Source organism: Vicugna pacos, chromosome 29 (genome assembly GCF_048564905.1).
Source record: "Vicugna pacos chromosome 29, VicPac4, whole genome shotgun sequence".
Taxonomy (NCBI): Eukaryota; Metazoa; Chordata; class Mammalia; order Artiodactyla; family Camelidae; genus Vicugna; species Vicugna pacos.
Window position 1 is genome coordinate 17222080 of NC_133015.1, and position 24844 is coordinate 17246923.

Here is a 24844-nt window from a genome sequence, read left to right on the forward strand (position 1 = left end):
GAACCACTTAAAAAAACTGGGGACATCTTAATTTACAAATAGGAAAACATATGAAGACAGGAGTTACCTGCTGGTACTCAGTTGTACCTTAAAGTTTTTATTGTCTGTTTCTTTACAGTTTTCTTTAGAGTCCTAGATTTCAGCAGCATAAACTGAAACATTCTGCTTCTGTCTTAGAAAGATTATCATTTAAATTTATTTTTTTTAACTCATAGGAAGATAATTTTTAAAATCATTTGGGGCCAATGGAGTGTTTAACACTCTCAGTCAAAATATATTGGAAGGTAAAAAAAAATGTATACATATATATAGGAAGTAAGGATCTTTCTTGTGCTTTAAGAATTATTTACCTTTTAATAATTCTTGAAAGGTTTATGTGTTCATAGTTCAGTTCATTTAAACTGCTAAAAAGATAGTTCTAATTTTGACTTGAAAAATAGTTTTGGTTTGAAATAACTGTCACAGATTTAAATGAAACATTTGAGAAAGATAAGTTTCTGATTCATTGGAAGGTGAGCAATAACTGATATTAATCAAGTGTTGTGAAAATTAAGTTCTGTGTTAGAAGTTATGTATAATGATACTGCATATGAAAGTGATTTAGGTGGGCCATTATGGAAAATAGACAATTTCAAATTTATATTTTAGTTTTTAAGATTTTAAAAAAGACTCATATTTCTTCCCACCACTGCACACTAAATTTGCGTGCAACTTCAAAATTTTTATTTCAGATACTTTAGAAAAGAAACAGAATCAACTCTTAGTTCTATTGTCAGAGTATTAAAAAATACATGAGTGATTCTACTTGTTTTCGAAGACAAGGACTGGAAACAGCCTCTGTTTTCACATCTTTCTGTACACGGATTGCAGGGGGTGGTGGTAGGAGTAGGAGATAAGGATACTGAAAACTACTGTAGGCTCCATCTTCTTGAGCGCTTCACGTGGACCAGCCCCTTCCTCTGAAGAATGGGAACACAGTTACTTAGTCTTCTCCAGGAGATAGAGCAATCCTTTAATAGCAGATTTTTAAAAATATTTGGTGGATATTGCAGATAATAAAAGACTGATTGGCTGATAAATCTAGTCAAATAATTCTCATATTTCATTCAGGAGAAAACAGGTCTTTCCTAAGAGCTAATGACTTTCAATCAGTAGATTCTAAGAATGGAGATATAATTATTAGTTAAATTATTATTTAAAAAAAGAAGAAACTATTGTACGTAAGAATATTTAAAGTTAACAGAGACAGAGTTTTTAATGTTGATATTTTATTCTGTTTTTGTGCTTTGCCTCAGATTTAAAAGCATTTATATAGTGTTATATGTATCATATTAATGTTTTAATTACTTTTTAGATCCCGGGCTATCAGTATTTATCACCTGAAGGCAATTGTGTAGAACACGTTCAGACGTCTTCTGCCTTTATTCAGGTAACTTTTATTTATAAAAAAAAAAAAGCAAAAACAAAAACAACTGCAACAACAAAGGAAACACTTCCAAACATTTCCAAGTCTAATAGTGCTTATTTCCTCATCTATAAAACTAGAGCAAAAACAATGCTATCTGACCTATTTGAATATTATACCATTAATGGAGAAAGTTTGTAAATGGGTTTGAGAAATGTAAACTGTACAAATGTAAGATACTCCACAGCATCAGAGGGTGGTTCTTTCATTCTTCCAACTTAGAGCATTCAGGTTATGAATGCACATATTTTTGCTAAAATGGATAGAATATGTACATTGAGTCAATAAATTAAAATAGACTTCACACATAAGACACTGACATAGATGATACAGTGCAATTTTGATACGTTTAAATTTCCCAAATCTTTTCTGTTAAATTGAAAATATTTACCAGCACTTCTTGAAGGGGGTACCAGATGCATTATGATACTGAGTATTTGGGATTTAGTAGTATTAAGCTTTATTAGAGAAAATGGATTTTATGTTGCATAGAAGAAAATAAAAACTAGAACATTCATAGTAATAATAAAGCAATTATGTAAGTAGCCTGTTTTTTCTCTTTTATTTAACTTATTTTAGCAACCCTTTATTGATGAAGATCCTGATAAGGAAAAAAAAATAAAGGAACTTGAGTTGCTTCTAATGTCAGCTGAGAATGAAGTTAGAAGAAAGCGAATTCCATCAGTAAGAAATAAGCTTAAGTGTTTAGATTTTATTGTTAGAATCTTTTATATACTTTATATGGTTTTATAGTTTTATAATTTTATTGACTTTTGTATGCCAGCAAGTGGAAAGCATATTCATCGTGACTTCAGATTTTAATATGGACTGAAAATAGTTTTTTTGATTTACAACTCTGAGGTTGCCTGTTTTTGATAAGCATCTCTTTGAACATAGTTCACAATGTTCTGTATTAAGATATTTCTTGAATTATAAATATCAAGCAAATTTATGATATAATTTTTGATGTGCATATTTTTGAAAATTTTATGTGGTTTAGATTAGGCTTTGGTTTTATTTTAGACATTCCATGTAACAATGGCCTTAGTAGAAACAAAGGCTAAAAAAAAACAAGGAATTTAATAGATGTATAGAGATTTATGTGCTTCAAAATTAGTTTTATTCTCTTAGAAAAATTTTTCCCTTTTACTATATTTAGAATACAAATTCAGTAAATTGGAAAAAGTAATTATGGTAAAAATATGGGAAAAGGAAACATTTCAATTTTCTGCTCTCTCAAGAAATTTTTCTGTGGATGTTGGGTTTTGGTTACTAGGTATGAAAACTGGTCTGAGATTTGGTTGACGAGAACAGCTCGGAGTATTGAATCGGAATAAGTGGTGATGATTCTAGCTAAGTTAACAGGCTGTGCTAGATGTATTAAAAGGAAAAAAAGTTTATATTTAACTAACAATTTAAAAAGTTTAATATCCTGGGACTTTGTACATTTAGGAAAGTATTTTTCTTGGTTTGGGGCTGAATGAGGGGACAGTACATTTACAGTGACTAAGAACTAACAAAGTTATGAAATAGACTAACCTGAGGACTTGAAATAGCATTACGAGGCAACTAGTGATGTCTTTATACCACTTCAGAAAATATTAATGAAAACGTTACATTTGTTAATTGTAATAGATGAGCTATATACACCATGGGAAAAGTAATTTTTGTTTTGAAACTGCAAAAACCATGGGTAAATAGGAAGATCTAATCTAAGGGTACTTATTTTAAAGTTAATTTTGGTTTTATTAAGAAGCTGCAAATATTCATGGTAAGAGAGTCTACATTTGTAGACAATATATTCATGTTTAAGCACATTTTCTATTTTTTGATAGTAGTCTGTCATTTTTTAATTTAATAGGATATAATTAGCTAAAAGAACTGGCATTTTGCATTAAAAAGGGAGAAAGTTATTAATTTGTTTTTTAGAACTTGCTATCTAAAATAACTCTCATAAAAATCTTGTTGAGATTCTAGAGGGAAGTTGCTGTACCCAGTGTTATAGACTCCATACATATATAAAATATGTATTCTATTCTAATGTATTTTGTTTTATTTTGTTTTATTTTTTGGCAGTGGAGGTAACTAGGTTTGTTTGATTAGGTTTGTTTGTTTATTTTTAGAGGAGGTACTGGGGATTGAACCCAGGACCTTGTGCATGCTAAGCACTCTACTGCTTGAGCTATACCCTCCCCTGTATGTATTCTATTCTAAATAATTATGTGATAATAATGACTGCCATTTTACCAAGTATTCATCATGTTCCACTACTGTTGATGTGTTACATGTACTCCTGGTAGTACTTATATTAACTCTGCAAAGTAGGTGATTTGTTGCTAGGGATTCAGAATCAGGTGTATACGATTGCAAACTTATGGTTTTGCCAGGGGGCCTAGTAACCTCCCTCTTCGAATCTTTTTCCCACCTGCAGGCTTACTTGAAATATATATGGTTTGGAAGCTATATCCAGAAAGTGATTGTAAACTTGGAAGGTGGTTATGCTAGTGAAATAAGATTGCTTTAATTTCTTTTATTTATAGGAAACTTTAAAGCAAGTGGAACTTGTTTTGCAACAATGTTGAAAATTAATTTTTTCACCTTAACTTGAAATTTAACATTTTAGTATTGTGAATATCTGACACATTCTAGTGATTTTTAATAGTAATGGGTACCATTTATTGAGAGCTTCCTTATGGACTGAGCACTATGCTTTCTAAAATATGGTAGTTACTAGCCACATTTAATTTAAAATTTAAAAATTCAGCCTCTCAGTTGCACTAGCTACAATTTTGTTGCTTATATGGCTACTGGTGCCCATATTGAGCAGTTTCAGGTGCAGAACCTTTTTGTCACCTCAGAGGGTTCTGTTCGACAGTGCTATACACTTTACATCCTGTTTCTTTTTGTTTTTTTGAGGTATAATTAACATAGCACCATAATTTTAAGGTGTTCGGTATAATCATTTTTACTTACTTATACTGTGAAGTGATTACCATAATAAGTTTAATGAATACCCATCGTCTCATAAATACCAAAAAAATTTATTTTTCCTTGTGATGAGAACTCTTAGGATCTACTGTTTTTAACAGTTTTCAAATTATATATAGTTTCTTAATCATAGCTCTTCAAGGTCAGGTCTCTTTTCTTGTTTTTCATCAAGAGACACTAGGAATCTAGGCTCAAAAGATAAGTAAATTGCTATGTACATCTCTAGAGAGATAAAGAAAAATGACACCATCCGTGAATTCAAAGGCTTGCTCTGCAGTTGGGACACATAAGAAACAGGATCCAGTGAGATAAAATAAGTCACTTAGTTTTATAGGAGCTCATAGGAAACTGAGATTTATGTGGTCTGAAGAGTTCCTGGAAGAAAGCCTCTTTGAGCTCAGTCTTGAAAGTTAGGCAATGATTATATATTAGCAAAATAGGTGAACTAGGACATTGTTATAAATGGAACAGGTAAAAGTGTATAATAAGGTGATGCGTCTTCCAATACTTAAACTGTATCGTACTTAAATGAGGAAGGAGAGTTCTCCCTGCTCAGCGGGTTGAACGTTCTACATAAGGGGAGCAGCAGGCTGTGCAAAGGCCCGTTGGGGTAAGCTCGTGACCAGCTCATCAGGGAACTGCAGGTAGCGCAGCTGGGTGTTCAGGATTCCCCGGGGGGTAGGGCTTGTGAGTGGGAGTGCTGGGAGCTGAAGTTTGAAAGGTGGAGAAATGCCAGATTCTAGTGGTTTGGACCTTATGTTGTAGTATACACATGCTAGGTTTACCTCACTGTGACTTTATAGATTTTAAAAAGTTTATTAGAAAGAAGAAATATAGTCAAGTTGAAGTTTAATGAAAAAACATTTTTATCAGTTTTGAGGAATGGTGATATAGTTGCTACTGTATTTTTTAGCTGAAATGTTGTGAAGTGTGTTGTTCAAGAAGATACTCTTGAAGTCTAAATTTTTGCTTAGGATGGGAATGAGAAATAGCGTTCAGATTTCTTTTGTATTTTTAGCAACCTGGAAGCTTTTCTAGCTGGTCTGGTAGTTTCCTCGTGGATGATAGCGTGTCTAATACGCTAAACAGCCTTGAGGAGCACGCCGGGGAGTTTTACAGAATGGATGACACTCAGGCCGTGTCTGCTCAGCAGAGCTCCCCCACGAAGTTCCTGGCTGTGGAGGCAAATGCTGTGTTGTCCTCCCTACAGACCATCCCAGAATTCGCAGAGACTCTGGAACTTATTGAATCTGTAAGTCTGAAATTGTCAAAAGCTCAATATTAATGATGTGATTTCAGGGACATTGACCAATTTTATGTTATGCGTTACCTTTTATGTCATGCTTAATTTTGATCTGATGTTTTGAAGTGACTTCTGGCAAAATATATATATATATTTATTTGTTTATTAATTAATTATACAAGTGGTACAAGTATATTAGAGATAGCTGGAAACTAGAGAATACTGTAAAGAAGAAAATTAAAATGAGTTAATAATTTGAGGTATTTCCTTTCAAGCTGGGTTCTATACATATAAAACACACATGTGTGTATATTTTTGAACCCAAATATATACTAATGTATTATGTTTGTGGATTTTTCCCATATTACATAATGAGCATGTCTCTATTTTCTTAACTCTTTTTTTAAATTTGAATTTTAATGGCTTCATGATATTTTATCATATGAATGTAACAAAATTTATTAACCCAACATACCGTTATTATTGGATATTTATGTGGTGTCCAGTTTTTAAGTATTACAAGTTAAAGAACGTATTATGTAAAGTTTTGTGCAAAATCATGATTATGTCCTTAGGTTAAGTTGAATTTTTGGATCATAGTGTATGACCATTTTGAGGATGTTCCATGCTCATTACGACGTGATTATGTAGGTGCAGAATAGGCTGTAAAGTTTTCTAATGTGGAATCGAATATGAAGCTTTATGATGAATTGTACTCTTTTATAACAACTGAAAAATAATTTGTTCTTTTTATTTAAAGTACTTTGGCAGTAAGCTTCAGCTACAGAATTAGATGAAATATTATTCTGGGATGTTCAGAATTGGAGTTGTAAAAGCATTATCTTCTTTTCTCAGATGGTCTTGCTTAAAAAAAAAAAGATGACCCAAGGAAAGCCTATTTCTGCTGATAAAAAATGAGTAGTTAATTAACTCTGGAAATCATACTGTGTTCAAGATTAGATTTAACTAGGTTATGGCATTCATAATGTTCGTTGGAAATTTAATTTGTTGCAGGATCCCGTAGCGTGGAGTGATGTTACTAGCTTTGATCTTTCCGATGCTGCTGCTTCTCCCGTCAAGTCCACCCCTGTTAAACTAATGCGGATTCAACACAATGAAGGAGCCATGGAATGTCAAGTTAACGTCAGTCTTGTACTTGAAGGGAAAAAAACCAGTTGTAACGGTGCAGATGGTGAGGCTGTTCCTTTAACATCCCCAAATGTGGTCAAGTTTAGCACTCCCCCAACCATCCTCAGAAAGAAGAGAAGGATGCCAGTGGGTCAGTCCCCGGGCAGCGAACTTGGTGATGGGTCGTTCAGCGACGGCGGTAATACAGCACTAAAGCACACACCGGTGAAAACACTACCATTTTCTCCTTCACAGGTAGAAGTGTTGTTTTTGGTTATGTTTCCAGATGTTGAGGAGCTGGATTAAATTAGGTCTTTAATATCCATACTAGCAGTTCGTTGCTTTGCTGACACATAAAAATGGATAATGTATTTAAACGTATACATGAGAATGCTAAGCCACGATAAATCAGAAAAGTATCTCACAAAATATAGTAGCTGCATTACAGTACCTTACAATTTTTAGGGCTAAAAGGGATGTTTTAGATGTGTAATTCTATGTCTTTATAGGACTCATCAGGAAATAGGCCCAGAAAGGTAAAATAATTTGCCCAAAGTTATCTAATGGCAGAGCTGAGACTGAGAGCCAGGTATCTGTGCCCATAGAGAGCTGCTCCCCGTAAGACTTCCGTGTGTTGTAAGTTCTTCTAGGGATGTCAGGAACTACCACTTTCTCCTGTAGTTATATCCCTGGGCAGCAGATAATTATGTCAGAGCAAACTGTACCTTTTATTTTATAATACTATCTTTCTTAATGAACGCTATGTTCTAGGCTGTGCGCTAAACACTTGTCTTATACGGCACCTTGGTTAATGCTCTTTCAAAAAACCTTAGGAGGTAGGTGGAATGAAATTGAGAAGTTAAACAATCTGTCCAAGGTCAGTTAGTAAGAAAGAGAAGGAGCTGGTGTTTGCTGAAAGTGTCTTGACAGAGGTTGAAAAGTTTTATGGGAGAAGATAGAAGGTTAATGGTCAAGTAAACTTGGAGCATGTTGGGGGTATAATTGGAGGTGCATTTTGACCCTGGAAGGATGAGGATCTGGCAGTGAGTACACAACCCCTGTGTTCTCTGAAAACCATGCCCCCTGTGCTTCAGGGGTTGCCATTTACATAGGCTACAATGTAAGTAGTGTGTCCCCACCCCCATCCTCAAGAGTTACAAAGCATCTTGAGGAAGGTGAAGCAGGTTTGGGCACAGTAGCATTTTTCTATCTTTGGAGTTTTGCATGCTGATAATTTTTGTTGAAGAGTAAATTCTAAGGTAGAAAATGACTGAGAAGGTGAGACATGATTATAAAGACCTTGTATCCCATAGCAAAGGGTTTGGATTTTATTCTTTGAGTGATGGCATCTCTACAGTGTTTTAAGGTTTGACTGCTGATCTTAGGATTAAATACATTGAAAACATTAGGAGCCAGAACGATGGCACTAGAATTCTCCAGTTATAAGTAGCATTAAAGCAGTTTCTACTTTCTCCTACCATTGCTTCTACTCTGTTGGGTAAAAGAATAAATTAGTATTTCACAGTTGTATGTAAATTAAGATCCAGTAAATTGTGTTGTTTGGAAAATGGACTCTGTGATACCAGTTTTGGCTGTTCAGAGGTTCTGAGATCTTTTCCAAATAGGCAGATTGGCTAGAGAGCTTTATTTCTTATTAGCAAAACATTATTATTATATTCTGAATTCTAAATATTCTCATGGAAAAGAACACTTAAGATCATTTATTGATAAAATAATAAAACTTTTTTTAGTTATGCTGTTGTACAAAACTTATATTTAACAGCAGCTGTTTATGTTTCCTGTATATTCCTATTTGATAATATATACTGTTTGGAAATTTTTTTATTGTGTTTTGTAACTTTTAATATTTGTTAAATGGTCATTTCTTGAATGCCTGTTATGTGGTAAGCAGTGTTCTAAGAGCTAGGGTGGCAGTGAGGAGCAGAACAGAAATTCCTGCTCTCATGGAGCTTAATTTTTGTGGAATGGAATGTAGATGTAGTATTACTGATAATCCTTTCCTAAAAGGAATGAAGAAATAATTTGAAAATCTTGCCAGTTTAAATTTTGTGTAGGGATTTTGACATTTTAGACATTGTATTTAATCTCTCTTCCTTTTTTAGTTTTTCAACACATGTCCTGGAAATGAACAAGTTAACATAGAAAATCCTTCATTCACATCAACCCCTATCTGTGGGCAGAAAGTTCTTATTACAACTCCTCTTCATAAGGAAACAACCCCCAAAGATCAAAAGGAAAATGTCGGGTAAGTAGGTGTTAAATGATTGTGTTAGGGAAAATGGGAAGCACAGTTTCATGAGTACATTAGCTTTTCGTCCATTTATACATGTATCATAGTCCCTATCCATGTGGGACTTAGAATTAAAATAAAAATAAATCATAACCTTATGTTTTACCCCTGGGAGACTGAAAACCAGCTAAATAGAGTATAAAACTTTGACTTCAAGCAAACATTTTAAATAATTTTCTCTACATTTGTCTTTTTTCTGTTTTAAGATGATTGCTTCAACTAAGAAACAGTTTAGGCAGGCATACTTTAACACACTCTTAGAAGGTTTGAATAGTGTTTGTATATGCAAGATAAATTTAGTGTGTGCTTTTATCGTGGCTTTGCCTTCCTTAACTATAAGAAATCAAATTTTGACTGTAATACAAATATCTAAATGATTGAATAGATTTAGAACACCTACCATTAGAAGATCTATTTTGGGTACCACACCAAGAACTCCTACTCCTTTTAAGAATGCACTTGCTGCTCAGGAGAAGAAATATGGACCTCTTAAAATTGTGGTATGTATACTCCTTTTATTTTTAAGAATTTTCCTAATTTTAGTAAGATGCAAATTTTGATTTTTACTCTTGATTTTTAACATTAAAAAAAGATGTTCACTGAACCAGATTAAAAAGCTTTTTACCTCTTAATTTATAAGTTTGAATTTGTGTTAATCTTTTTCCTTGTTAATTTTTGTTTCGCTTGTTTTGGATTCATGCTTTCTTTACATTATATCATCTAGAGAAGGTAAATCCAGTGTCAGCGTCCATTTCTTAATACTAAAACCCACCTTTTAGTAGTTTCAGTAAAGTTACCTAGAGTAGAATAAAATAAATTTGATATACATAAGCACTTTTCTAATAATATTTTTGAAACTGATTAATCAGGATACCTCTTTAAGGTTCAGTTTCCTCTTCTATTCAGTAGAGATTATAAAACACACCCCAGGGGTTATTTGTGATGGTAAAAGATAATTTAAGGGGTTGATACTAAGTTTTGGAAATATGTGCTTAGTTGATACGATTACTATTTTAATCATAGTGGTAACAGCAGTAGTTCATGAATGGAGACGGGAGGTGTTATCTTTCATATATATATATATATAGTCAACTCTGAAGTACCTCAAGTGAGCCATGGGTAGTCTAATTCTAGGCAGATATAGAGCCTGACAAACTAGGTTTAATAAAAAGAAAGTATGATTTTTTAAATATTGGTCGCTTCCAAGGTACTCTGGTTATGTTCTATTTTTAGTCACATTTTGGGTAGATTAATTAATAAATTCGAGTTTAATTGATTTAATCAATTTCTACCAGAAATCATGTCAGACTCTCAAGTCTTCTAGCCTTTCCTCCCCTTTTTTTAATTACTGTTTTAGAGGGCAAATAGTAGAACTGATCAAGTCTTTTTGTCACTTACTTCATATACTGCTGTGAACAATTATATTCTCTTTAGAGTTCTCTAAACTTTTTAGTTTACACAAAAGAAAATACACAAAATAAAAATAAGATCACACTTTTTGTACTATTTTGTAACCTTTTTAAAATTAATAAATTGTATGTATGCTATAATTTTTAATGTTTGTGTAATATTCCATTGTATGAAATTACCTGATTGATTTAACTAATCCATTTCAGTATTTTGTTACTCATTTAAAAAAATTGTCATTAATTCAGCAAATATTGATTGAGTGCCTTATAGGTGCTAGGCTTTGGGGGTGTGATGTTAACATGTCAGGTATGGTTCCTGCCGTCATAGGGGTGTGTAGCCTAATTGGAAATTAGACAAATAAACAATTATTTGAAGACATTTAAAAATTTCTCCAGTGCCTCAGGGTCATTTGGTCAACGTTTTATGTTGAATGAAAACTATCATTTTAATGATAGTGTGCAAGAAATTAGGTTTCAAGTGACCTAAAGTGCCTGTAAGTTTGTACGTGTTTGGGAAGAATTTATCCATTGCCAAAACAGATAATTTTCATCAGCAATTTAAGATAAAAGGAAAGTATTGATTTTGTAATTAAAATTGTTAAAAATATCTATAGGCTCATTGGCAGTGAACTGACTTTTCATTCCTCCTGCTCCTCATGCTCCAGTTTATACTGAGCACCTAGTATGTGCTAACCACTGAGCTCTCTAATGTGTCTTACTATGAGTCAAATGCACTTCTTAGAGATTGGCTTTAGAATTTTAATCAGGTACATCTTAATTATATGTTGCTTTCTTAATAAACATTGTTTCGTCTGATGTTTATTGAAAATTACTCAGAAACCTTGGAAGTTCTTTAAATATAAATCTATTAATTTTGGTATTCCCTAACCTGAGAAGTGTTAAGTGCAGCAGTTCTTTTTCTTTGTCACATTAGGACAATTAAGAGAATAATTGTTGGTGGTGATGAATTCATCTATGTCTTAGCCATAGGACATTTGTATTCTTATAGGGGAAACAACAGATTCCAGATTTCTTTTTAAGAACGTCTAATGTATGTTCTTTGTGAAATGTAATCTTTAAAACAAAAGCTCTTGGAGCAACACACAGACATACTGACATGATTCCTGCATGTCTCAGGCTGTAGATGAGAGCACATTAAAATCTATTTCCATTTTTAAAGTTTTTGTACGTACTGTGAAATCTCATTTATATATGGCTGCTGTTCTTCCTGACTTTATTGACTGGAGACATGGGCTAAACAAATCTTGGTTATGGTAGATATTAAGTTTGATATAATTAAAATTTTTTCTGAATATATGGTGTGCCTAGCTATTTGATAGAAAGGTGGATGAATAGTATTTTGAGACTATTTCATTATTCAACCCACATTCAAGTTTTTTGTTTCCTGCTCTTCCACACTCCAGTACACATACACACACTTCTTGAACACTGTGTCTCAGCTTTAAGCTTAAGGCTAGGTGTGCAGAGATCTATACACAGATGAAAAAGATGTCACCACTGCTCTTAAGTAACTCACATTTAGTGGTAAGAGAACCCTGCTAACTAGTGGTTACACACACTCTAACTAGTACCATAGAAGTAGAATAAGGAGAGCTAGTGTAGTCCCAGTTTGTTCTGTATTTCCTATTTTTATGTAAAAATACTTGGGGAAATAATCTTTCTTTTCTATTTAATTGTGAGGATCCTGATTGAAGCAGGAGCTGTAATAGGTTCCCCAAAAGGAAGATTTTTGTTTAGTTCCCTGGAGTGCAGAAAGTGCCACACCTCATTTAGCACTTGGAATGTGCAAAATTATTTTTGTCATAGAATGGATTAGTTCATTAATTTATTCAACTTATGTATCTGTAGGTTACCAGGAGAAAATTATGCCAATAATGAAAAAGTGTAAAAGTTGGGTTTCTATATATGGGGAGAAAAAGGAATTGGTATAAAAGACTTTAAAAATCCTTTAAAAAATAATTTAGTCACAGCCACTTGCCTTCTTGGAAGAAGATATTCGGGAAGTTTTGAAAGAAGAAACTGGAACAGACATATTCCTCAAAGAGGAGGATGAACCTGCTTACAAAAGCTGCAAACAAGAGGTAATCTTTCAGTATCATTGTTAATAAAAGTCATACTGTGTTCAAGTGACTTCACCGTAATGTTCCTATTATAAATTATTCATTCTAGCATACTGCTTCTGTAAGGAAAGTCAGAAAATCACTAGTCTTAGATAACTGGGAAAAAGAAGAACCAGGTACTCAACTATTGACGGAAGACATTTCAGACACGCAGGTTTGTAAAGAATTTTTCTTTTCTTGAGATGGTTGCTTTAAGTCCTAGTGGTTCTTACATTTTACTCACTGTGTGGCTAGTCCATCAGAGATACATAGAGTTTCCTTTAGTATTATTCTGCCTAATTCGATTAACTGAAGAGAGTATTTTATTTACTTCCTTGCTTTTTAAATTTGTTTTGTTCTCAGAGGAGTTAGCTCTCATATATATGATGTCAAAACATGGTAGTTCTCAAAGCTTTACATTTCAGTATTTATCTTTAGTTCATTTCTGAAATATTTAATTTTACTGCATTACTAGAAACTTCATCAGAGCCAAAAGCTTTCTTGGAGGGAAATGAACAGGGCTTCCACTACCACTTACTCAGTAGTCCCTCCATTTGTCTCCATTTCTGGATTAGTTATTCTACTTTCCTCTTTGTTTTTTCTCTCTTAGTCAGAAAATATATTTACAACATCTTTATTAATGATACCATTATTGGAAATACATGACAATAGGTGCAACTTGACTCCTGAAAAACAAGATATAAATTCAACCAACAAAACATATACACTTAATAAAAAGAAACCAAACCCTAACACTTCCAAAGTTGTCACATTGGAAAAGAATCTTCAGGTATGAATTTATAAATTTCTTTCAGTGATTTTTGTTGTTGTTTATTCAATTATCACTTTGGACTTACTGATTACAAATTATACTTTTTGTTTTACATTCAGAATTGACGGGAACAGTAACTAGAGATTCACTATTGTTTTGTCACTCAAACTAGATTTGGGTTTTTGAGAGACTCACTCATCAGAGCACATATAAACTCAACAATTGGAATTGTAGCCAGAGACTTCTGGTGATTTCTGATGCACTATTTCATTTTTAAACTAAAGATATCTAAATCTACTTCTGGTACCTCTTCTCTTATAATAAATAATTGTAGCCTTAATTGCTACCTTTAAAGGGTAAGTGGTTGGAAGCAGTTTCAGCTTGGTTTTTGTTGGTATAATGGTTTCCAGTGAACTTTCTGGCTTAAAGTTGTAAAGCAAAATCCTTTTTTCTGATGCTGTGCAGCCATTATGTAGCTGCAAATGAAGGCTGGAGAAATTTTTACTATTATATTATCTTAAGAATTCAACCCAGAGAATCTGAGAGGTCATTGAAGGGGAAGTTTGCTGCTTTACACCGCAGTGACTGCAGAACTAGCCTTCCTGACTTTCAAGCATTCCTGGAAGACATGTCTGGTGATCAGATGGGCCACCTCCTCTTTTTTGAGTCACTGCTTTTTGTAGAGCGATGTAACACATTCTCGTAATCCATTTAAAATGATTTGATTTACCAGTGTTTTAACACAACTTTTCAGGAAAATTTATTACATAGCAGGCCATTTCTCTAATGTGGTAACCTTACTCTGTAACAAGGGAAGAAAACAAGAGAAATAAACCTAAACCTGACTTTGTGTTACGAACGTAGTCTCTAATCTGTAGGATATAAAGCATTCTTGGCTCATTTTTTGACATTATATCATCTCTTTAACTCTTTTGCTAAACTTTGAAGCAGTAAAGACTGACATTTCTTTCCATGTTAAGACTGATTTGATTTGGGGTAGGAGAGCTGTGGGAACAAAACTTTTAAACTGCCTTCACAGGGCTGTAAACACTATAAATAGCTAAAAAATTGATCATAAATATTTTAGTATGTATTTTTGAAACATCATTTTATAAAGAGAATCACAATGTCATTATCAGAAAATTTTTGCAGTAAGTACTTACCAAATAATCCAATCAATTACTTGGTTTTTTAAAAAGTCTAATTGTGAGGTAGAATGGGTAGTTATTTTAGTAATTTTCACATCACTTTAATATTTCCTTTCTAGTCAAATTGTGAATGGGAGACAGTGGTTTATGGGAAGACAGAAGACCAGCTTATCATGACTGAACAAGCAAGAAGATATCTGAGTACTTACACGGCTACCAGCAGCACTTCAAGAGCCCTCATACTGTGATTGTTATGAAAACTGATGAAATGCCCCACTCGCTTACTGGATTCTATACTAAATTAGGTTGCAATGAAATTTTTTGTCAATTAATTGATTTTAAAGTTTTAACACAGCCCTAAAACGGTTTGCATCCTTTTTCATATTGGGCAGGCGGAAGGCTAGGCACTTAAGTAAGGGGTAGGTAGGCATTTTCATAGTTTATTTTTTAAGAGATGAGATTTTTTAAAATTGTTTTTTAAAGATGGGAAAATCATATTAGAATGTTCATGGATCTTCTAAAAGTAACTTCTCATGTATTTTCTTCAGAAGATACATGTTGCTCCTCTCTTGACGCTGCAGTTCTGTTACAGATAGGTTTTATGAGTATGTATGATTTCTGAAATTAGTCTATGTCTGTGAAGCACATGTGGTTTTATGAAGTACTTTTGCCTCTGTGCTGATTTACTAGGCTACCATTTACAGAGAAACACAGTGGGAAGGAATTTAAGAGAAAGAAAGTTGCACTACTAATTTTTCATATTTTTCAAAAAAACAGTAAAATTAACTACAGTGTTAAATGTATTTATTTGAGCATAGTACTAAAAACAAAAGGCATCGCAAAAAGATTTTTTCCTTATTAGTAAAGAGTCAGTATTTTCTTCGTAAATCTCAGAAGAGCTGAGAGTCTTGTTGAATGTATTGTACAGTGTGTAGGAGCAGGAAAAATGTAAATTGGGAAGAAGTCTGTCTTTATAATTTATTTTTCATTTTTAAAGCTTAAATGTAGATATTTATACCTATACAGGGTGTCTAGAAGCCAGTGTTGTTTCCTGTTATTACAGCTAACAAAGAACAATTTTGACTTTTTAAAGTATGCAACCAATAGTAAGTTATAGCTGCAAAGAATACAATATCTATACTGTATGTCACATCCACTTAAATATTGCACTATGTCCTTTAAATCATGTTGGTTATAAAGTAGTTCTAAAAATGTACTAAATAATAATTTAATATTTTCTGTTTAAATTATATGGGGGGGTCATAAATTAATCTGGTGATTTGTATATGTGTTTGAAATTTTTGCATTTTGTTTAAAAAATAATATGGTACTTTGGTCCCTAAAAACAGTCTGCACTTAGAAGTTTATTATATTTACTCAATGTTTCAGAAGTAGAGAACATTATCTTTTATTTATAAAAATATTTGTCCTTTTATAAATGTTTTGTGTTTCTCTACAGGTTACAACAGTTGCTTCAGTTGCCTGTTTTAGGTGTTTGCACTTATTTTATTTCTTCTTGAAAGAATGTCTTTATTTGCTTTTGTGTAGAGATTTTATGTAATTTTTTTGAGACATATAATGGTGTGCTGTCAACCTAAACACTGACAGGTAAATAGGATTGTACACTGTAGTTTTAATTATTTGTAATTGACACACTCTCTCCCTCTCCACTCCTGAAGTATGCTGCTATAGAAAATAGCAGACCTGGCTTGCTGCTAAGAGAGAAGGAAAGAGCGACCAACACTTGCACTGTGTGAGAAGATAAGCAAATGATGGCAAGTTCTCAAGTTAACTTAATGGAATCAACCATTACCAGGCAAACTCTTGCAAATACCAAAATACTATGCCTTAAAAACAGCTTAAGATTCTCTGATGTTTTTATGTTAATAGAAATGGAAGCACTAAGTATTTCAATGCCTCACTCTTGAACAGTAGACCTAAAAGGGTTTTAAGCTATTTAAATCTGCTTGCTCATTTTTGCATACTATATGTAGTGAGAAGTGAAGAAAAGGTGTGGTACTAAGATTATGCCTTGTTGATAACAAATAGATGAACCAATTTGAATCTTCATAGCGTGTTTGTTAAGTATGTTGATTGCTTCTAAATTAGTGAACTTCTCACAGAAATTTCACTTTGTAAAACCAATAATTGTAGCAAAATCATACTGAATCATTTCAATTTCAGTTACCTTGAACTAAATAGCACATAATGGTTCCTTTTTTCTTTCTTTCTTTCTTTTTTTAATGTAGCGCTTAGCTGGTTTTGATGTACATAGTCTCCAATCACCAAAGTATAATATCTTGGAAGAGCTATATTTTTTTAAAGCATAGTTTTTCTTGAGCATTAAATTATCCCAAATGTAATATATTGCAGATAAGCTTGGGCTTACTGGACATAGTACATATTTGGGTTGGTATTGGTTGAATCCTCCAGTTAACTGCTTTGTTGCTTTTTGCAAGAAGATTTTTAATCTTAAACATGTCAGGCATCTTAAGTCACCTTTATACTGTTGTGTTCATTTGAATTTCTTTCAGTATGTTATAAAAATGCCAGACATAAATGTAGCAGCCATACTTGCATGGAAACTGACTACACATATGTAATACTGCATTTTGTTGTAAGGTTTTCATATTAATTCAGCAATTAATTACCCTGACTAAATTGAGTTTTTTGATGTATGGGAAAACTTTCATTTGTAAGAGAATCTTGCATACAATGTTGACTGTTAACATCCAAAATAAAGCATCTGTGTACAAGTGGGCATGGCGTTGCTCATTTCACTTTGGTTTTGCGTTTTTTGGTATTGATTGAACCCTTAGGGACTTAACTGAACAAGCTATTCTTAGACCTTTTTTCTCCTTTAGAACTCCCTTAATGGGTGATTTTATTTGTTAACACAACTTGACCTCTTTACTCAAGAGCCCCATTCAGAGCCATATTTTCAGCTGCCTTCAGATGTTTCCGTATGACTCTTCTGTCAGCTCCTTGAGTGCAGTGTGTCCTTTTTTCCCCACCTTGGACCTGCCCCTCCTTAGTTCTGTCTCTCAGTGGTGCTGCACTCCCTTCGCTCTCCCACTGAGGAATCTCCCTCTCCATCACCCTCCACAATGAAACCTCTTGTAAATCCTCAGCCCACATAAGAACACAGCTCTAATTCCATTCCTTCATCTCACTTGGATTATTGCATGAGTCACTCTGATCTCCACTCTATAGAAATGGCAGGAAATTGTGCTGTGACTTCAAGGTGTCACCTAGGCAGGGCCAACTGGTTGCCCAGTCGGGTCTGTGCAGTAATACACTGCCTCAGTGAATTTGTTACCATCCAGATTTTACCTTTAGCCTTCTAGGCTTAGAAATCTTAAGGATAACCCACTGAAAATGAGTTATACCTCTCAGTAGAATGCTTATGTCAAGTGTTCACGTGAGACTTAACACATGAAACCAGCATGCTAATTTATTAATGTACCATGTGAACTATAACTGCTGAGAAGTATAACTCCTTACATGTGAGCATAAAGAAGCAAACAAAACCACACAAATCTGATCACATCTTTCCTGTCGAAAGACCTTCCATGGTTGTCTGTTGCCTAAATAATAATTCTCTTCCTTCTTCACTTCTTGACCTGGGCCTGGTGACTCGGATCTTCAAGAACGTATGTGTGTATGCTTCCGTCTCCGTGCCTGTGTTTGTAATGCTCTCTCCTCAGAGCTGCTTTTCTGTGTCTACCTGTTAGAATTTTACTCAGCCTTCAAAGCGCAGGGCTGTGAATCGTTTCCTGATCATCCTGGTGCCTCCATGAAACTTTCCCACTTTATGTTTTGAAGAGTAGGGATTGCTATTCAGAGCTCCTGCCTCCAGCATGGTGCTTAGAAAATCTCAGTGTTAAATTGGAAAAAAGTTCAAAGATTAGTCATGGCTCTATCAGAAAATATTAACCAGACTTATTTTACACAGTAGGTTATGAGTAGCTTTGGTTTCTTATCTGCATGAAAAAAATGATTTTGTTAACATCTTTTAGCTCATTTTATAAAACCATGTGATTTCCTGCCTGATCTATCCAGTTATAGAGTGGTAGGCTTGCCAGCCAATTAGACTTTTAATTGTGATGTAAAACAGATGGGAGGTTTTGAAGAGGTACTTCCCACTCAGGAACTCAGTGAGAAGTAAAAAATTTATTTTTAATTATGTAGTGTAGGGTAAAATGAACCAAGTGAAGTTCCATCAGAACTTTACATTTTCTCCTTTTCTGGCTTTTTTTTTTTTTAATAGATACCGTCAAGAGGATGTTAAAAATATTGGTCGAAAACCAAGATAAAAGTACACCAGGAAAAAAATTATTCATGGCTGACATGTTGGGAAGATAGAGATTTTCAAAACTTTTTAGTATCTTGGCATCAGTACATTAAAAGCTGTTGAATTTAAGCAAACTCAGTATTAAAAGCAGTGTACTATACTGCCCTCACTTTTCAAGGTCTCGGATCGGTGTACTTATTCAAGTTCCAAGTACGGAATGTGCTAGATTTGAGTGGATTTTCCTGGCCAGCACAGGATAGGAAGGAGGGACATTGACTTAACTCTGATTTTACTACTGTAATTTTGCCAGTCATAGCTCAGAAGATTGGATCAGAATTTGACATAATTTCCTAAGCCCCTATGCAATTAGCACTTATTTATTTGTTCAACTGGCAACTAACACATATGAGTGCTTTCAGAACCTGACACTAGGTACTGGGGATACTGTGGTAAATAGCGCATGACCCTGCCTTTGAGGAAGCTGATATTCTAGAAGGAGAGATGAATACGTATGTGACAGAAATGGCATCTCTTCTCCCTTGGCCGAAAGTGCGATAGGATCAAGTAGCCAAGTTTCTTTTTTTTTTTTATTCTGTGATTTATCATAACATTTTGTGTATATTTCCCTGTGCTATACAGTGTAATCTTGTTTATCTATTCTACAATTTTGAAATCCCAGTCTATCCCTTCCCACCCTCTACCCCCCTGGTAACCACAAGTCCAACAACACATAAAAAAGATTATACATCATGACCAAGTGGGGTTCATCCCAGGGACACAAGGCTGGTTCAACATACGCAAATCAATCAATGTAATACATCACATCAACAAGAGAAAGGACAAAAACCACATGATCATCTCAATTGATGCAGAAAAAGCATTTGATAAAATTCAACATCCATTTATGATAAAAACTCTCGCCAAAGTGGGTATAGAGGGAACATATCTCAACATAATAAAAGCTATATATGACAAACCTACAGCCAGCATAGTTCTCAACGGTGAAATACTCAAGTAGCCAAGTTTCATTTGAGAATAAGGGAATGGTCACTGCCCAGATAGTGTGGATTTCTCCCCTCTCCCCTTACATTATGGAAAATTGTTGGCCCAGGGGTCTTCCACCACCTGGGAAGTTCACAGACTTAAAGTTTCAGTACAAGTAGCAGCTGCAACTGTGTGCCAGCCGCATACGTGATCTCATGTAATCCTCCTAACAACTCTTATTAGGTAAACATTTTATAATCCACTTTTATGGACTTGGAAACAGGCTTAGGTTAAGAGGCTTGTCCAAATGCAACACAATGCTGAGCCGAGATTCATTCAATCATCTGAGATTTGATTGTTTAAAATTAAGCATGAGGCACAAAAGATTCCACAGTATATGATTCTATTTCTATAAAGGCATAAAAACAGGCAAAACTAATGTATACTGTGAGAAGTCAGGACAGTGGTACCTTGGGTGGGGAGGGGTTGTTGAAAGGATGCTGGAGGGGGCGTCTGGAGTGCCGCAAAGCTCCACTTCTTGCTCTGAGTGCTGATTGTATTGATGTGTTTTCCTTCGTACAAACTCAAGCTCTACTGTTACGTGCATTTTATGTATATACATTATACTTCAACAACAAGTTTTTAAAAGTGAAGCCTAGGTTGGATAGTAGAGGAAAATAAAGCTCTGCCCGAGCAAGATGTAACGTATTATTCCTTGCACTATTCCATTCATACGCTTACATGTAGGAGTCTGCAATGCTGGCACTCAGTTACGAACCTCTCACCATTATTTTCTAGCATTGTTGGGCCCATTTCTTCTGAAGAAGTAAATTTATGCTTAGTTTCTACATGGAGTAAGTGAGTATTTCCTTGGGCTGTATATACCAAATATACCAAAATTTTATGTGTAAAAGCTTACTCTCCTCCACCACGTGAACCCTTGTCACAGTTCCCCATAAATACTTCACAGTTACATCTCTGTGCCTTGCCTCTACTTTCAAGTTCATGCTTCCACTCCCACCCCACCGAAATTTCCATAGTCACCAAATTACACATCTGTCTAATGTGGTCCACTAATTACTTTATACTTTATCAACTGCATTTCTTTGTAGCACAAATGTGTTATTATCTTGTTTGTTTAATGTTAACGTTCTCTCAACCAACATACCCTTAATTTACTCATCTGATGGACCCACATTCTTCATTCCCAAACTCCCCAGCGCCAGGAGGCTAACAGGCCTTCTCCAGGTTATTGAACCTTCTGCTCAATTAACAATGAGTGCAAATAATGTCAGCTAAGAGGGCTTCTGCAGCATTGCTTTAAAGTTTAAGAATATATTTAACCCAATATACTCAAAATACTATCATTGTAACATGTGATCAACATACATCATTAATGCGGTATTTTACATTCTTTTTCACACTGTAAGTCTGAAATCCAATGTGCATTTTACACACATCTCTAATTAAGAGCAGTCATATTTCAAGGGCTCAGTAGTCACGTGTGGTGAGTGGCTATCGCACTGGGCAGTGCCATTCTAAACAATGAGGAATCTACAGAGAAAATGTTTTGTAATTCAGAAGGAACACTGCCTATTTCTGGCCACAACATGACAACTTCGGAAGTCACAGTCACTGTAAGCCTGCCTTCCTCCCTCCATTCCGTCTTCCCCTATATTCTCCCTGAGCCTTTTGGAGTTCATTATGTTAATCCCAGCCCTTCTTCCTACTGACCGTGGGACTGTGGAGGTCCACACATTCTTTAACCTCCTTGGGACTGTCTCTCTCAGTGGACTGTAAGCTCCAAGGGAATGCTGACGGAGCTTAGCGCACCGCCTGGACCTGTGCAGAACACAAAGGATGTGACAGCGAGCCAAAACAAGCAGCCCAGGAGCACATTTAAACCTGGGACAGGAGACAGAACTCCACGTGTGGTGAAGGAGAGACACCAGTCCCAGGAGAGGCTGCGACAACGGAAACAGGTCTGTTTACTCAGGAGAGAGTTGTGTTGCCGTAAGGTCTGGCAGATGGATGGGCGTGAGGTAAGCAGGTAAAGAAGACTGCGGAACAGCAGGTCGAGGCCCGTGAAGGGTGCAAAGACCCTAAGGCCAGAGGGGCCGAAGTGGTGAGAATACAGAGAAGGCGGCTGGCGGACGGCGCAGAGCAGGCTCCGGGGAAGAGGGGCCAGCATTCCCTGGGGGCGGATGTGGCGGGGATTGACAGGCGGGCAGTGAATTCTGCAGTGCTCTTGTAATCAGCACCTGAGGAGGGGGAAGGATGGGGCAGAGGGAGATGAAGGCCTTGGCCAAGTCCATGGGGAGCTCTGAGCCTCACACAGCCCTTCAAGTCGTTCCACGTCAGGTGAGGAAGCCAGGACTTTCCAGCCCTGGGTCTGTCACTGAACGGGGCCTGCCTTGGGGGAGCACTGTCTCAGCAGAGGCAATTCTTTGACTTCAGTTCCTCTGCAGACAAAGAGGCTGAGAGAGAAAAGGAGGACCTCTGGGTGTGGAACGCACCATCAGAGATCCGAGAATAAAGAATTTCTGAAACAATCCTTGGAAAGAATAGGGAATGGATTTGAAACACAGGGGATCTGCCAAGCAGCACGGAGGACTTGTTTTAGGTTGGGAAGTGTGAGTTCAGGCCCTCTGCTAGGTCTGTGACGACGCTTCTGTGTTCACTCAGCCCCACCTGTCCCCCTGGGCAGTGACATGCATCTACTCTGCCCTTGGCCTCCCCACCGGGGTCCGCTGATCCGGTGCAGCAGCAGAGCGAGCAGACAGCATACCCATCTGCTGAAGGACGGAGGGCAAGGGAGTGTGGAATATTATCAAGGAAGGTGGTTCACGGAATAGGCAGGATCCCCTCCTCTGGAAGTCACTTTGGCTCTTCTGAGCTTTCATTGCACTTTATCTGTCCCTCACTTGTGCTTGTCATTAGTGTTTTATTGCTATAGCTCTTTGTGTATGCCTTAGCTCCTCCTGCAGATCTGTAGCTCTTGAAGAATTCTAGCTCCCATTGGGCCCTCAGCAAATATTTCTAAATGTTCTAGAATGTTGTTTTATTCTGACTCACCTACACTGACTTCATGTATAGCTTAGCCAAGTATTTGTTAGGGGAAGAGGAGGGGGGCCTGGGTCCACACTCCAGGTTCCTCATTCCATCATTCACTCAACAAATATTGACCATAACCATAAACTAGGAGGGATAGATCAGACCTGGTTCCAATCTTATGGGATTTAACGTTTAGTGGGGAGAGAGACACACTAAACAAATAATTACCCCGATGAATATATAAGCACAAACCATGATGAGCATTGTGGAGAAGAGGAATGCAGTGCTTCATGGATGTCCATAATGAAGGGATGCAGCTAGAGGGGTGGTTAGGCAAGGAAGGTTTCCCTAGGGAAACGATGCTTGAGCAGAATCCCCAACTGCAGAAGGGGTCAAGAGGGAGAGATAAAATACAAGAATATGAACAGAATGAGGCTAAAATTATTTATTGGTAGGCATTTGCTATCCAGGCTTACACTGGAACACACCTCCAGCCTGCACAGTCCCTCAGCAGGACAGGCTCTCTCGGCTTCCAGGGCATCCCCTGAAACAATGCATTCTAGATCAGAGGCCACAGCTGCAAGAGGTGTCAGGTGCAGCCTGGATTGACCTCAGTGTATTTCAAAGTTTTAGGAGGGCACCTGGTTGGGTAGTAGGAAGAAAGAATATCAGCTCTCGGGAAAGCTGTTTGACCTCCTGGTTCTCAGTTACCAGTTGTAGCTACTTCTCGCAAGAACTTCCCCTTGAAACATGCACAGTCTGTTACTGTAACTATATTGAATCTAGAAAAATCAAACCCAACCTATACTATTAGCACCTTACCAGTTACTGTAATAGTCGCCATACTGTGTTTACTTCTGTCATTAAGTCCCATGGGACTCTAGAGTTTATTGAAATAGTATTTAAAAAAAAACCCTTGAAATGACTTGAAAAGCATATAAAAGCAGCTATTGGATAAATTCTTTCTTTAAGAACAATGTAATAACAAATAGTCTACATTGGATTTAGTTTATGGATTTTTCTTAGACAATTTTAACTTCTAGGTTAGTTGGTTTTTATCTCCCACCTGGCTCTTGCCCATAATCTTGTCATTCCTGCTCAAGGAATGCTGAAACCGTGCCCACAAAGTTACCAGAAGCTAACGGGAATTCTTGAGCTTGTCTTGCAGAGAAACAGGCAGGGAAACAGCTTGTTAAAACGTGGCCGCTCGTAAACTGCCTTCACTGTTTAAGCTCACTTTAATTGTGTTTTCTTTCTTTTTTCTCTTTAATTGCATGGCTTTGCAGCTTCGCAGAGCCCAGAGGTTTTACAGGAACTCAAGGGGCAGCAGCTCTTGTCTGTACTAAAGCTGGTTGGTACCACTGACCGTAAGATTGGGCCTGCGCGGTGTCTGATGAATGGCATTTTGACATCAGAGGACTGGGAAACGTCACCCTTAGTTAAGATCACACTAAGTGCCTGCTTTTTTTTTTTTAATACTTAATTTATTTTTTATTTATTTTTTGTTTTGGGAGGAAGGTAATTAGGTTTATTTATTTACTTATTTTAATGGGGGTACTGGGGATTGAACCCAGTACCTCGTGCATGCTAAGCACGCACTCTACCACTGAGCTAGACCCTCCCTCTAAGTGCTTGCTTTTTGAATAAGAAGAAGCATGTAACCCAGATACACCTGCACAGAACACCGATGACCTCACCTTTCCACCTTTTCCCAATCACCTTTCCCCGACACCTAAGACCTCTCTGCTTATCCTATATCCCAAACCCCTTGACTTCAGGGAGTGGATCTGAGATTTGTTCTCTCATCTCTTCGCTTGGCTGCCTTGTGAATAAACTGATGGCTGCGAAGCTCGGCATCTCAGCTTTTGGCTTGCTCTGATCGGCAAACTGACCTGGTTGGATAATAATAGCCACTCATCTTATTCAAG

At 36.1% G+C, this 24844-nt stretch overlaps 1 protein-coding gene across 2 annotated transcripts in view; it reads left to right on the plus strand.

The window, feature by feature from the left end:
• The window catches only part of MYBL1 (MYB proto-oncogene like 1), a 32356-nt gene extending 15011 nt beyond the window's left edge, over window positions 1-17345 (plus strand). Inside the window, exons 7-16 of one of the 2 annotated variants that reach the window (XM_006204700.4) lie at window positions 1355-1429; window positions 2045-2149; window positions 5472-5705; window positions 6711-7079; window positions 8948-9090; window positions 9521-9635; window positions 12530-12646; window positions 12735-12839; window positions 13275-13454; window positions 14704-17345. In XM_006204700.4, coding sequence (XP_006204762.1) covers window positions 1355-1429; window positions 2045-2149; window positions 5472-5705; window positions 6711-7079; window positions 8948-9090; window positions 9521-9635; window positions 12530-12646; window positions 12735-12839; window positions 13275-13454; window positions 14704-14832 — 1572 coding nt within the window. In that variant the 3' untranslated portion in view covers window positions 14833-17345. The remainder of the gene's footprint in view (window positions 1-1354; window positions 1430-2044; window positions 2150-5471; window positions 5706-6710; window positions 7080-8947; window positions 9091-9520; window positions 9636-12529; window positions 12647-12734; window positions 12840-13274; window positions 13455-14703) is intronic. The other variant, XM_006204701.4, reaches the window with a different exon arrangement.
• Window positions 17346-24844: the final 7499 nt, after the last annotated feature.